This window comes from Arachis hypogaea, chromosome 3 (genome assembly GCF_003086295.3).
Source record: "Arachis hypogaea cultivar Tifrunner chromosome 3, arahy.Tifrunner.gnm2.J5K5, whole genome shotgun sequence".
Classification (NCBI taxonomy): Eukaryota; Viridiplantae; Streptophyta; class Magnoliopsida; order Fabales; family Fabaceae; genus Arachis; species Arachis hypogaea.
In genome coordinates this window covers 37,738,076-37,753,387 of record NC_092038.1, presented here as the reverse complement: position 1 = coordinate 37,753,387, position 15,312 = coordinate 37,738,076, and the positions used below count along the sequence as shown (strand labels likewise).

General features: G+C 32.0%; 2 protein-coding genes across 2 annotated transcripts; both read right to left on the bottom strand.

The window, feature by feature from the left end:
* Nucleotides 1–4,488: 4,488 nt before the first annotated feature.
* On the bottom strand, nucleotides 4,489–6,204 carry LOC112790304 (uncharacterized). The gene has a single exon (XM_072232822.1). The coding sequence runs from the start codon at nucleotides 5,259–5,261 to the stop codon at nucleotides 4,626–4,628; it is 636 nt and encodes a 211-aa protein (XP_072088923.1). The 5' UTR covers nucleotides 5,262–6,204; the 3' UTR covers nucleotides 4,489–4,625.
* Nucleotides 6,205–8,793: 2,589 nt separating this feature from the next.
* Nucleotides 8,794–13,276, bottom strand: LOC112790303 (AMSH-like ubiquitin thioesterase 1). The gene is made up of 14 exons (XM_025832633.3): nucleotides 12,947–13,276; nucleotides 12,229–12,293; nucleotides 12,011–12,086; nucleotides 11,749–11,928; nucleotides 11,497–11,591; nucleotides 11,171–11,276; nucleotides 11,017–11,063; nucleotides 10,430–10,763; nucleotides 10,244–10,333; nucleotides 9,995–10,057; nucleotides 9,830–9,904; nucleotides 9,664–9,726; nucleotides 9,292–9,344; nucleotides 8,794–9,205 (listed from the first exon to the last, which is right to left on the bottom strand). Exons 1-14 carry the CDS (start codon nucleotides 13,058–13,060, stop codon nucleotides 9,031–9,033), a joined length of 1,536 nt encoding a protein of 511 aa, XP_025688418.1. The 5' UTR covers nucleotides 13,061–13,276; the 3' UTR covers nucleotides 8,794–9,030.
* Nucleotides 13,277–15,312: the final 2,036 nt, after the last annotated feature.

Below are 15,312 nucleotides of genomic sequence, written 5' to 3'. Positions count from 1 at the left end.
TTGAATTTTATTAAAAGAATAAAGTATCGTTTTTGTTCCAACGTTTGGGGTAAGTCCTAAAGTTATCCCTAATGTTTCAATCGTCCTATTTAAATTCCTAACATTTTAAAATTGACTCAATGTTATCCTGCCGTTAGAGATCCGTTAACAGAATTGACGGCAGGACAAAATTGAGACGATTTTAAAACGTTAGGGACTTAAATATGACAAAAACGTTGGGAATAAAAATGATATATAAAAATAAATTCTAGTTTTATCCTTCAATAATATCAATTTTTTACTGTAAATAATATTTAATTATTTTTTAATCACATCTAAGTAAATTACACTTAATCACACTACTTTCATTCTAAATAAATTTATATAAAAAAATTATTTAGAATGAAAGTAGTGTGATTAAGTGTAATTTACTTAGATGTGATTAAAAAAATAATTGAATATTATATACAGTAAAAAACTAATATTAATAAAGGATAAAATTAAAATTTATTTCTATGTATCGTTTTTGTCCCAATTGTATTTAAGTTCCTAACGTTTTAAAATCGTCTCAATTTTGTCCCGCCGTCAATTCTGTTAACGGATCCCTAACGACATGACAATATTGAGCCAATTTTAAATGTTAGGGACTTAAATAGAACGATTGAAACGTTAAAGGACAACTTTAAAATTTATCCCAAACGTTGGGGACAAAAATGATACTTTATTCTTATTAAAATTATTCAAATCCTAATTTTTCAATACACACTCTACTCTCCTTCTAACCTCACGTTGTCACTCCCCGTCCTACACATCCATCCACACGCGAAATTGGAAAGGAGGGAGAAGAGAGAGACAGTGCTAGCGAGGTTTGGTTCCGTCGTTGTCATCGATAAATTGAATTGTTTGTGTTGAATGATAAATTAAATTATGATGAAAGGATTATTAAAAATCTGTTGTTTGAATAATTGCTGATAAAAGGCTGATAGATTGTTAAGATTAAAGTTAATGAAAGATTAAGTAAGAGGTTAAAAAAAGTTAAATGATCAATTACAAATCTTTTGTTTGATATTATTGAGAACGGTCTGATTTATAGTTATGAATGGTGCTTGATTTGATGTCATTGTGTTTGTGGCTGTGATTATGATCGGTTTCTTGATTTATGTTGAATGATATGTTGAGAAAAGGGTTGAGAGATGGTTTGGATGGATCCTTGACGGGTGGTAAAGTTTGAGTTTTAGAGGAGATGCTACCGAAATTTTTATAAGTATTTGAGTGAAATTGAATCATAAGAATAATGAAAACTGGTGTTATTTTCATAAAGACTAGAGATTTTGTTTTAAAGTTTTATTTAGTTAATTTGATTGAAGAATTCTGTTTTGAGATGTTTTAGAGAAGTTAAAGCATTTGAATTTGATTTGGCGAAACTAAATAATCTTCGAGTCTTTTGAAATATTTTAAACTTAAAAAAAATGAAATTGAAATCGATTTTGAGAATTTTGGGAGTACTTTAAAGTTGAACCTAAGAAGTTTGAGAGTTATGTTTAGTTAGTCCTTAAAATGATTAATTAAAGAATGACATATGAGATTAAATGAGAAGAATTTTGAGGTTGGTTATCGTCTTATTGATGACAAAATTAATGAAGAATTTGATAATAATAATTATTATACTTGATGTTGTGGGGATGGTAGTTTTGTCCTGCTTACAGTGAGGATGGTGGCGCTATTCCGCTCACGAATAGGCATGTTGAGATTGAGGATTCTCTTTCTTGTTGCAAACAAACAAGTTGACTATGAATGATTCCCTCCTTATTATGATGAGAATAATTAATTAATCTTATAATGAGTGTGATTATATAGAATTGTGGATTTAAATATAATCTTGATTATGCTTGATTGTGATTATGATTATGATTATGATATATCATTAAATTGGCAAGGACGTGGATTTTGTCCCACTTGCGTGTTAATGTGGTTCTGCTTCCAAGGGAAGGTGATAGGATATTAATCCTTAGAAATATTACCTATTAAGTATTCCTCCAGGAGAAGGAGATAGAGTACTCTCTCTTAGAATTATTCTTCTTAGAAATGCAGTTGCAGTATAAAAATGAAAAATGTGGTAGGGCACTCTCCTTTAAGAATATTTTCTCCACATTCTCTTTTGATTGTTTGTTGGAAGTGGGGAAGGTGGTAGGGTATTTTTCTTCGAAATTTTTTTCCACGTCTCTCTTTGGTTGTAAGGTGAAACGGCACTCTCCGTTGTTTTTGGCACAGTTTGAGGAAGGTGGTAGGACACTATTCCTCAGAACCTTACCCCCTGAGTATACCTCCAGAAGAAGATGATAGGACACTCTACCTCGAAAGTTATTCCTCTTGGGGATGCACAACAAAAAGACTAATCCGAGAGTTGCCAACCGAATTTGTGTCGGGTCTGGCGGTATAACCGACACATGAGCTCATGGCCAATAGGACAGTTATGCATCATACTGCATTTGTTTGAAATTGCTTGAGCCGCATAGTTACATGATTTGTCTAATTGATATTTTGTTAACTGCTAATTGTACTACTTGTTATAATTATTATCTATGTATGATCGATTAATTGATTGTCTTTCTGATTACTTGTGATTGTAACTTGTTAATTCGGATTATAATGGATTGTGGTGGCTTGTAAAAGATTAACTCTAAAATGGTTTGAATGCTGATTAAATTTTGGATCGAAGGCTGTAATTGAATAAAATATTAGTAAGTTTGGTGAAATTGAATAATTTGGTAAAAAGATTCATAAGACGAGCAATGATCACTGCTGCAATAAAATATTGGTGATGTTCTTTTGTAAGTCTCTATTAGTTTTTACTTTTTACTAGATGTTTCTTTGTTTTTATTATTACATTTTTCAAAGAGGGTTAAAAATTGTAATGATATGTGTGTGTATTTAGGGTCTTAAGATTGAAAAAATGTTTCTGGTTTTTAAATAAAGTCAATGTGGTTTCTATTATATAAAGATATATTTAAAAATTATTGTAATATTTTTGCTATCAGAATAATGTAGTTAGAAGTGTAACTAGGGTTGTACATGGATCGGATCGGATCGGATATAACCTATAATTCTATCCGTTCTGCATTATATTCATTCGATCGGATCGGATAGGATATCTGCATTTTTTTAGGCCGGATCCGATCTGATCCGATCCTCCTATTTGTAGATCGGATTGGATAGGATATTAGGTATATCCGCATAATTCAAAAAAACTGATTTAAGATTTTGTTTGGTTGTTTTTACAAAAAATGTCCAAAAAATCTATTTTTCACCTGTTTAAACATATTTACTCCTAAAATATTATCAATAAAAGTTCTTTTGAATAACAAAAAAATATAATAACACAAGATCTAAGTTTAATTATTTTAAGTTAAAATACAACATAAAAAATTAAAAACAAGATATCAAAAAATTCATAAATCAACACACTAAATTCATATCACATTACTTTCTTAAACTATGCTATTTATATGAGATGTGCGGATATGCGGATCTGCGGATTGGATCCGCAGATATCACTGCTAAATTCGTAATCTGATCCTACTATAGTGCGGATCGGATCTGATCCGATCCAATGACTATGCGGATCGGATAATATCCGTAAAATTCGGATCGAATACGGATATGTGGATATTATCCGATCTATGTGCAGTCCTAAATATAACATTCTAATAATAAAAATATTACATAATAAATTATTTTTGCATTGAAAAAAAAATCATAATTAATATAACAAAATAATGAATTTTATAAATAAAACAAATCACATAACTTTCAAATCTCATTTTTAACATGTTCTTTGGTCGATCTACAAAGAATTAGTAACTTTTAAAATATTAGACCAAATCCATAATGTATAGTCTAATTTATTTAGCTGTGGGCGCATCAATCAGGTGTTATTCTAATTAAATTAAATTAAATTAAATTAAATTAAATTGATTTGATCCAAGAAGTCTGTATCATCGCTTCGAGAATTCCGCTAATGAATAGTACCCTTAATGAAAAGGCTCTATTTTTTCTATTTTTCTTAGTACACAGTACAAGTTTAATGTGACCCTAAAATTAGTTGTTTGTCTTGAAACTTGAAAGACACAGGCACGATATTTAGTTTGGCAACTGCTCCAATAAAAATATTAAAAATATTTTTTTTAGATAATTTTTATTTAAAAAATATGACTTATTTATTTAATTATATTTTTAAATCAAAATAATATTTTTGTAACATATAAAAATTAAATCTTATAACTTATCATTTAATAATCAAAATAAAATATATTCACACACAATCATAAATTTTGATTGGAGTATCCAAAGTTGGTTTTGTTTCTAAAATGTTAATGCCCTAAATCTAGGGCGGTCCGTACACGGCATTAGATTAGAATTAGAATAAAGTAAAAAAATGGTCAATATATTTGGTGAATTAGTCGCAAAGTAAGTTAATTATTTTTGTTTTTCCTCCAAAATAATGGTTAGTTGAACTGAAAGAGCATCGTTTCACATTGACATAATATGAACAAGCTAAAGACATATGTACAGGTACATGATTAAGACTTGATTCATGATAAAATGATAAACGAACAGCTAAAGGCAAAAAGAAGATGATTGATTAATTAGTTCTTGGTAGTCTTACGAAGCTTATTTGAATTTCCGAGACGCAAGAAAGAAGCCAAACCAAAGAGAGAAACAGGGGTTGGAACGTTCAATACAGGACTAACACGATGCCCATTATTTGCATATGATGATGACGATGATCGAGGAGGATACATATTCATCATCGCTGATCTGGATTGCTGCTTGTTGTTCTTTGGAACAGGAACTGATGCTGATCCCGTTGACTTGCTACGCGACAACATTAAAGGACTCGAAGAACACATCAACTTCTTCTTTCTATCACAGTTGTTGAGACTCTTGCTTCTACCGAATCCCCAGAATGAAGACTTTGACTCGCTTCTCTTCTCTTCTAGTTTCTTGCTCTTGCTTGTTGGTGACGATGCAAGTGGAGGCAGCTTCATATACCGCATGTGCTTTCTGCTTGTGTTGCTTTTCTCTTTCTCTGTTATCATCACTCCGTTGGAGAAAACCTCATCTGCACAACAAGATGACTCGTAATCTATGCTGTTGTTTCTGCTAAACTCAAATTCATCTTCATTTGAACCCAAAAGCAGTGTGTCTTTTCGAGGAACATCCTTCTCCTCGCTGTCTTCAAGGGAGAATGAAAGACGAGGAGCAACTATTTCAGACAACATAACCAAGCAACTTTAAGGTAGCTGTGTTTCCAAGTTCCAACCAATTAAGCTTCAATCAAATAACTAACCTAAATATATATATAACTGCTGATGTAAATAGCAAGGAAATAATAGAGCCTTAATTAAGGGACTGAAATTTCAAACCAAATTTTTAAAATAATAGAGTTGCTTTTCATTGCAAAGTCAAAAAAGAAAGAGAAATAGATGACAATAATAATAATAATAATAGACCATTGTATACATATAAAAAGAAGAGCTAGCTACTTTGTGGTGTGGTACCATTCATCTAATTTACTTTCAAGAGGGACTTGTTGGAGAGTAGAAACAAAAGTAGAAGACACAGAATATGACATAAAAAGAAAAGAACTAAAGAGAAAGTGTATGTTATATCAGTGACAATTTGTTTGGAAAATTGTAAAGAAAGAAAACAAATGTAGGTGTGTGACTGCAAACACAATCAAACTTTGCTGAATTCAAGGAGTTATAGATTATTTAATTTTGGGGGGTTTCTCATCATCCCAATTTCCCCAATCCCCATCATGTTTATGCATAAATCTAAGGTAGAGCAACCTTGTCTCAGCAAAATTTTTATTTATATTAATTAATCAGTTAAATTAGACGGGGAAGCACTGTCAAAATAAAACTTCTAGGTTGGTTTAGCTACATCTTTTTATTCCCTATATCTATAATAGATGATTTCTTAAGGACATGTAAAACTGATTTCATTTAATACCAAGTTGAATTGAATAATCGTCAAACACGTGGATGGATCAAACTGAAATCTTTTTGGGTTAGAAAATACAATTTTGGTTTTTGTCACTTACATAAGAGTATACGACAATATGTTTCCGAGAAAATTAATATTTGTACGGTTTATTGAAGTATAGTCATCATCATTAAAATCTTATCTAAACTCCTTATCAAGAAATAAAAAATAAATAAAATAAAATGAAAGAACAGTCTAGCTACCTGCCAATCAATTTCAACAAAATTGAAGAAGCACTCTAACTCAAGATTTAGTGCAGCACAAGATTGTGAGAATCAGATGTAGACCAGAGCAATATTGCTCTTTACAAAAGCTTTACAAAGTAATAATTAAGGTGGTTAGCAAGGACCAACTCTTTCATTTTCGGTGGAGGTGGATGTTCATTTAATAGCATGTTAAGGACCGAATCTCTCTTCTGTAACTATTTCAATTTTTTTCCTTCCAATAAGTATGCCCTTTGAATTATAATTATTTTATAGATGACATGACATGACACGGAAATAGATTTATCCATCCATTTGGGTATTAACTTGGTCAAATTAAACAAGTAATATTATGCAAGGACAAATGAAGGTTAAAGGATTAGGTACAAAGATAAATAAATCATAAGGTTAAGAGTGAGAAAAGCTATTGATGCCTTTGTTAGTAAACTCTAACAAGGGTTAAGAAAATAAAAGTTTTAGTATTAAGTGTTTCTCTCACAAAGACAACCATTTTTGACAACTTGGGCATGTGAGTGATTTGAAAGAATGACAAAATAGTCCTTACCTCAATACCTCCAATGCTCAATACTTGCCCTGCCATAGCATGGGACCCCACTCCCCTACTATCCTGTGGAGCCCACAAACAAAGCATACATCACTTGCATTTCACTATAGCTAATAATGGCAGGGAGTAACTTGGATTGATCAGAGATCAATTTAGTCGTTTAAATATATGGACTCGAATTTTTTTATATATATGTAATAATTTATTAGTTAGTGATAAATTTTTTAAATAAAATTTAGATTTAAGATAAATTAGTCTTTAGTTTGTTAAATTAAAAAATATTGTCTACAGAAAAAAAACAAAGTTAAGAATTTGTTTAAAAAATTTTAAAAGTATTTTTTTAAACTTTTAACTTATCAAAAATAATCGTATTATTGGCTGGTATAATTTTCAAAATCAAATTACAGCTTTTTAAGAAGTTTTATAGAAATTTATAAAAAATAAAAAAAATAACTTTTTTTATAATATATTTTTTTATATTTTTTTAAAAATAAACACTTTTAATTTTAAAATTAAAAATTCAAATATAAAATAATTTATTTATAAATTATTTTTAATATAACTATTTATTATTTAAAAAAAATTTAAAAAACTTTAATTAAATTATTTACCAAACTGGACCTCATAATAAGAGGACACTGGTACTAGTAGATACACTATACAATGATTCAATTATGAAGTTGGTACCATACCATGTTCATCTCTCAAGCGAATGAGAGCCATCTGCTTGTTACTATGATTCTGTTACTTTGGACCAATGATTCCCAGATATCTTAAAAAGTGATTTCTATGGTGTCTAAAAATGTTTATCTAACTTATTAAAAAAGGTTAAAAATTAATATTTAATTTTAAAAATATAAAAATAAATAATTATTAAATATTTAAAAATTATTATAAAAAATAAATTAAATAAAAATTAGACATCAAATTATAGACACCGTAAAATTCACCATCTTAAAATTGACAACATAAGTTTCAAAGACTTTGGAAATTGGAAATGTTCAAAGAATTGAATAACGATAAATACTCTATCCTCAATGCACCGTCACCGCCTTATGGGTTATGGCTTTCACTCAAGCGCCACTAACTACTTACGTCAGCAACCAAGCCAAACCAACAACCATTGTTTATTGATTAATTAATATAAAATTTTCCGTCAAAATTCATAACGAAGGCCATGCCCATGACCCAAGCCATGCAGTTATGATATCAAGAATATTTATATTAAGATTTTTTCAGTGGCGAATTGTTTCACCTACCTCACCAAGTGACCAATTTAGAATACTCAAATGACTTTTGATCAAAAAAAAAAAAAAAAAGAATACTCAAATGACTTTGTCAAATATGAACAGTGGATTAGTCCAACATAATCTACTCATTCTCTTTAATAATTCTGAGTATCCCATTATTTAGTTAGTTGATTCTTTTGCCATTTTCTCAAAATTAATCCGACTGCTCCTTTTTTATTTTTATTTTGGCAAAAGTTTACATGTAAAATTAATAGTTAAAATTATTAAATATAATTTAAGATTAATTTGAATAAACAGAAATGTTAAAAAATAATCAAAATTTATTATTTTTAATCATTAATTAATTATTATTTAAAAATATAAATTAAAATAATTTTTTATATTTGATTTTTTAGTTACTAAAATACTTATTTAAAAAAATTGATAAAAATTTTTATTACAAAAAAATTTAATTTTTTTAATTTTTTTATAGCACTTTAAATAACTTCTTAAAAAACTATAACTTAATTTTAAAAATTATATCAAACATTAACCCTATAACTTTTCATAGGTAAAAATTTAAAAAGAAGCCACTTATGGACCTTCCCAAACAAAATCTTAGTCAAATATGTCAAATTATCTAAGAACTCTCAACTATCAACTTTACATAAAAATAACTGCGCGTGAGATACTACCTTTTATTTTTTTATAGTAGGGTTCTCAAAACTCTTTTAACTACCACGCTGAATATAGTAATGGAACATGGAAGTAAGATAACAATCAGAGTCAGTGTATTAACTAGATTTGATGAAATCGCCACGAATGGAATACAGAATAAATGGCCAAACAGGCAAGCTGGTCAATAGTTACAAAATAAGCAAAGAATATAAAGCAGCAAGGCTGCTCTAATGGTTTAAGTCTAATTATAAAACCTATTTAAGTATGGTAATATGAACAATTGGCATGGCAGGACACTTTTTTTTAACAAACCGGTTTTTTTCAATAATCATCGTAGATCAATGACATCAAATTTCAAATCAGGATTCATGTAAACATCTGTACATGTATCGTAGATGGGACCACCATCCGGCGGCGGATTGTGCGGATGAAAACCACGCTGCGGGCACTGTCTGATCACCGACATGCCACCCGGGCTTGTCAACCTAAATATGCCATGTTTTCTGTGCATCCCCACGACGTAGTCATCGAAAGTGAGAGACTAATCATCCTCGGACAAAAAAATATTCGGTTTGAGATGCAACATTACCTTGAACTGTCAGTTGGTGCCATGACTATTGCAACAGCTTCTGGCAGCATAATCTAAGGAGAAAGCATTCCAATTCGAATAAGTTACGACAAAAGAACTATCAAACATACATGAAGCTCTCGGGTATATTGATCGAGTGAAATAACAATTCTCTCAGAATAATACTAGGAAGCCAACTTTTTTCCACCAACATTAGCCAAATTTTTTAAAATTATTTTGTTTATCTTAGATTCTAAATCTTAAATCATAAACTTCAACCCTAAATCCTCCAGAAAATGAGAATTTCTAGAATTAGAAAAGAAATTGGCTAATGTTGGCAAACTAAAAATTAATTCCCTATACTTTCTCTTTCAAGAAACCTCATGAACTCACCTGATATGAATAATGGGTGTGTACATCAATGGATGACATGAAACAAGATTGTGTAGGATGTGTCTGCCAATTCAGAATTAACATATGAGACAAATGAGGCTATAAATAAGTCAAAAGGTTCGAGCATAAGCATTACTGCTCCAATAGCAGAAAACTGAAAACTCACATGGATCCATCCAAGTGGGAAAAGTGATCTCTTGTCCTGTGCTTCAAATATTTCTTCTTCATTTGTGGCTTGACACTGCTCAATAATAATAATAATAATAATAATAATAATAATAATAACAATAATAATAATAATTTCCCAAAAGCTTTGTGAACGAGTTCTTACAGAACTTGACGTAGCCTCTTGCTTTGGGATTATTAGAGCCGTAATATAAAATTTTCTATTTTTCTGCATCAAGTGTATTTGCAAAATAATAGTCAATGGTTCATTATTGAAATAAAGCATAAGCTAAGAGAGACAAATCCAAGGATAAGACCAACAACATTGATGAAAAATTTAGAACCTACAGAACTGTGATCACTTGTTTTCACCAATTCTTGAATGTTACTTTAAGCCAAAAATGGGATCACTTACAAGCAAACCTGCAAGAATTCCACAAGTCTCCAAATTCTTTTTAGTATTTGATTTTGCAAACTTCATAAAAGTTTCCATCATAGCAGTTGACTGCAAATAGAAACAATCATTAGAAAGAGTGGAAGAATTTCCAAACCAAAAGAAGAATTCACTAAAGATTAATGATAAAATCTTATTATCTCTCACAATGTGTAGTTGCAGAGGAGACTCGCCACAAAGGAAATTATCTGATGATGTGGTCTCTATCTTACATTCCACATCATTCACCTGATGTGAAACTGGAGGAACCAAATCTTGTACTTCAGCAAGTACAGGCGGCGGAGAAGGCTGTCTTATAACTTCTATTTGAGGAGTGATTTCTGTTACTTCTTCAAAAGAGATAAGAGAAGGAGGTTCATCAGCATGCTGAGCCTGGCAGTCCTCAGTTTGAGTAAGACTGGAATTCATATCCAAATTATTGTGTTCTACAGCGCTATTATCTTTTTTCTTCTGAGATCCATCTTCCAAATCTTGTTGTAGGCTGGTAGTTTAGATACAGAATCCAATAGGACAAAATGGAGTTAGTATATCAATTTAAACAGATAAACCAGCTCAGCGGTGCATCGTGTATGGAATCCAAACCTCAAAAGTTAAAACCAAATAGACCCATTTGCTGAAATTTTCTTGAAATAAACTTTAGTATTTTACAAAAGCTGAGATGAGATGCATAACACGAAACAATTGTAAAGTCAAAAAACGAAGAAAGGCAAAATAGAATAAAATAGTGCCACAACCTTGGAATTTCAATTGGTGAGAGATCAATGTTGGATGGATACCTGACCTACACCCAGGATGATTGTTTAGAAACCAAAGTCTTTGGATTAGAAATCAACCTCAGGATGACTTTCTTTTAATAGAGTTGAAAGACATAGCAAAATGCTAACATACCCGTTTATCACTTATAGGTGGTAGCCACTGCCCGTTAAGCCCACTGGGACCAAGAATCGAATGTCTAGAGAGAGTTTCATCTGTTGGACGTGGGAGAGTTAGAGATCTACAAAACGAGAGCACAATTGCAAGGATTACGAATCAAATTACATGTATCTCTATCCAATTTCATATGCACAAGTCTCATGTGACAATCAAAGGATAGCTATCCAATCAAAACCATCAAATAAGTTCATGTCTGTGGAAAGCAAGTACAAATTATATATGCAGTACTGATTATGCATTAAGGAGCCCAATTACACATGGAAGAAGAGTTCAATACTTACAATCGTCTCATTTTCTCGTCAATAGGCTTTGCATAAGAAAAAGGCTGACCCCTTGATCCCTCGGAGACAAACTCTCCAGCTCTTGGTCTGACTTCCTGGTCACATACATACCAACTTATGGAAACAAAGTAAATTTCCAGGGAGAGGTGGGGAGCCCATAAACAGAAAAAGATGTGTTCAAACATAAGATCTAATTGTTGGATTATCACTGATAGGCTACAACCTTCAGTACAAATTCTCTCACAATTTTACCTTTATTAGACCGTAACTAGGCAAGGTTTCCTTTTTCATTGGAGAGAAATGCATCAAACTATTTGAATGATTTTTTTCCCACCCATTGTGTTGATATGCTTGCCTGCTGTTAAACTCAATGATCTTCTGTCGTACCAGTGGTTTCAACTTCTCCAGTTCATTCATAGAATTTAACAATCTCTATAGCAAGAGTTTGAAGATCAGGTTACATCCAACAATGTCTAAAACATTTTAACTAAAAGACAAGCGTTAAAATGTTAACCTTTCTTAATGATACTTTCTTGCTTTGTGGAGATGTTCTATAGTCTCGGTGACATGGAATTGTCTCAGAGACCAGGCTAACCAAACCAAACAGAAAGACACTCAATGCAGTATGGAAAAAAATTATATATATTGAATAATAATAATAAAGCAATGTATAAAGTTTAAACCATCCAAAGTGATGATAGCACACGATATCACGACAAGAACTTCTATTACCTAGAAAATCTTAGCAGCATGATATATAAATCAACAATATTATTCTCAGCACGAAAGATATCTGCCTGCAATAAAAAAAAAAATATTTGGAGCTGAGAAAGCATGCAGAACAAAGTAACAAGAAATTAAATATAGTTTCCGCAGTAATGTTTCCAGATATAAAGAGAATACCTATTAACTGGTATATATCCTACTAAACTTAGAAATTCTAAATGCAACAGGTGAGCAGATGATATATGTATTTCACAATTAGCAATTAACTGGTGAAAATTCCAATCTCTCTCTCTCTCATTCTTGCTTAGATAATGGCTATTTGCTTAGTAAAACACAAGATATTTTACAACTCCAAAATAAGCAAATAGCCATTGACTAAGAAAGAATAGTCACCCAATGAGTCAAATACTAGGTTGCACATTTCACAGTTATTCAACACCACTAGAAAGTGAACAAATAACTGCCATCAACTATGACACAAAACGTCAGGGAATTGACACCAATTTTCAGTGCAAACGATGGATCACTACAAAATCCATACCAGGAATCTAAACTAGACCTCATATCGAATAAAGGGTATGCTTATATTCATCTAAACAGCACAAAACCAGCTAAAGCATCGATTTTTATCAACAAGTTGAAGCCAAGCATCACCAACTACGAGTATCCACAATTCCTTCCTACTTGAAGATAATAACGCCTTTGAAGAACAGAAGAGAAATACCTGTTTGAGGATATTATCTGCAATCCGATAGTAGAAACGAAGAGAAATTCGATTATCAACTTCAAGCTTCTGAGTACTTGCAGCGATGTTGATCGTCTCCAAAGAAGACCTCATCTTTTTTACACGGAATATGCCAAAGCTGCGAATTTTACGGTAGAGAAAACGACACCGTTTCAGGGTCCAAGCTGTAGCTTAGCTCTGGTTCTTTGTCGTCAATGGCGGCTACGGCACACAGATCAGAAATTGCCATGTCATTTGGGATTTTGGTTGAGGGTCTGCTTGGATCAGAAACAAAATTACAAAACTCGTGTAAAATTAAAATCAATCAATTTTATATAAAACTAGATTAAAGTATTAATGGTTGTTAGGGCATCATTATTTTGATAAAAAAAAAAAGATTTTTTTATTTTTTAATGTGTTTGACAAATTTTTAGTAGTAAAAAGTAAAAGTACTAAAATATAAAAAAATATCTTTTTTAAGAAGTTGTAATTTACATCTTTTTTTTAAAAGATTTTTTTTTTTAAAAAAAAAATATTTTTTATGTAATAAATAAAAAAAGTATTTTTATATTGTTATATCCAAACATAATTGATAAATAAAAAGATCTTTTTTGTATGAGATACTCAAACATAAAATTACGTTTACTTCATCTTTAAAAAAAAAAAGAAAACTCAAAAAAAATCTATTCTTAGAAGTTCATCCAAATAAGCCCTTAAACTATGTCCACGATATTATAATTTAGGATAAAGTATATTTTTAGTCCTTGAAATTTGACTACAATTTAAAAAATACCCCTAAGTTTTATTTTATTTCAATTTTGTTCTAGAAGTTTTCGATTTGCATCAAATATATCACTGACGGTTAATTTTTTAAAAAAAATTAAGACCAATTCAACAACAATTTCATAAGAACAACCCCTCGACACAAGCAAATCAAGCATAATTTTTATGCATTATTGTTAAATTGATCTTAAATTTTTTGAAACTTTAGCCGTCGAGGATATATTTGTTTCAAATCGAAAACTTTTGAGACAAAATTGAAACAAAATAAAACTTATGAATATTTTTAAGACTTTTGCCAAATTTTAGGGACAAAAAGTATACTTTACCCTATAATTTAATAAATATAGAAAAATTCATATGAGTTTTATTTTATTTTTTTTTTGTTTAATGTTAAATTTGATTAGATTATTTGAATAATTCATAGGGCAATTTACTATAATAAATAAAATGAAAACCAATTTTATCAGAATACACATAATGGTAAAGTGATACCAAAATGTATTTTTCGCGTAATCTATGTAAACCGCGATAGAGGTCATGCGGTTTACAGAATACACGTAATCCGCTATAGGGGTGTCGCGGATTACGTGCAAGAAGAACTGAACATAAACTGCGACAGGGGTGTCGCGGTTTACGTGTGGGCGTAAATTCTGCATAAACCGCGAGAGGGGTATAGCGGTTTATGCATTAGTATACAATTTATATAAACATAATACAAAGTCTGTGGTTAACTAAAAACATACATTACATACACCTAATTCAATGGAAATAAACTAAGTACAAACACATATAATACAAAAGTACATGGTTCCGACATACATAGGTATAATCAATGAAAACATAAAATAGTAAGCTATAGCCCCTGCCTATCCTCATCCTTGTCGGCAGAGTCATGTCCAAATGCGCCCAGGAGATGCGACCCTATACCGCATCGAGTGGCCCGTCTCACTCTGGTGGGCCTCTGGCGCTGCTGTGCTGGAGGATCGACCGGCATGTCCACGCCATATGCAAATGCAGGTATCCCTCCCATGCCCAACCAACTGTCATATGGATTGCCAGCAGGCTCATTCAGGTCTACAAGTAGCTGGGGCTGGAATCCATGAGGGTCAGACATCTGCGGCTAGTACTGTTGCATATCATCCATATCTGGGCGGTACCCTTGCGCAACGTCCATCTAGAGCTGGGTCTCAGGCACCTAATCCTGTGGGGTCTGCTGCTGAAAATGTGGAGAGCCATCACCCCGGATGAGATCTGCAAAGTCGGAATAGAACTATGAGCTCCCAACCTCGTGGTCCATATCTATCGTGAAAGTCAGACCCGCCAGGTCGTTATACATCTAGCCATGGATGTCGTGGTATATCTGGGAGCTGGAAACATGTGTAAGCGAAACTTCTTGGGTCTCCGCCGTTGCATGCTCAGCGGGTCTATCACCAGGACCAGCAGATGTGCCCCCTGATGAACCACCCCGACGCTGAGGACGGCCATGCCGGACACGATGATCGGCATGACCGACTCCATCGCCACCGGATCTGTCATCCTGAATCATGTCATCCAGCTAGAACCACCTGACGTTGAGCCTCACC

Coding starts and splice junctions, on each gene's coding strand:
- LOC112790303 (XM_025832633.3), bottom strand. CDS start 13,060: ATGAGGTCTTCTTTGGAGACGATCAACATCGCTGCAAGTACTCAGAAG. Junction 9,727..9,829: donor TCCCACTTGGATGGATCCAT/GTGAGTTTTCAG, acceptor CTGAATTGGCAG/ACACATCCTACACAATCTTG. Junction 9,345..9,663: donor ACACCCATTATTCATATCAG/GTGAGTTCATGA, acceptor CTTTCTCCTTAG/ATTATGCTGCCAGAAGCTGT.
- LOC112790304 (XM_072232822.1), bottom strand. CDS start 5,261: ATGTTGTCTGAAATAGTTGCTCCTCGTCTTTCATTCTCCCTTGAAGAC.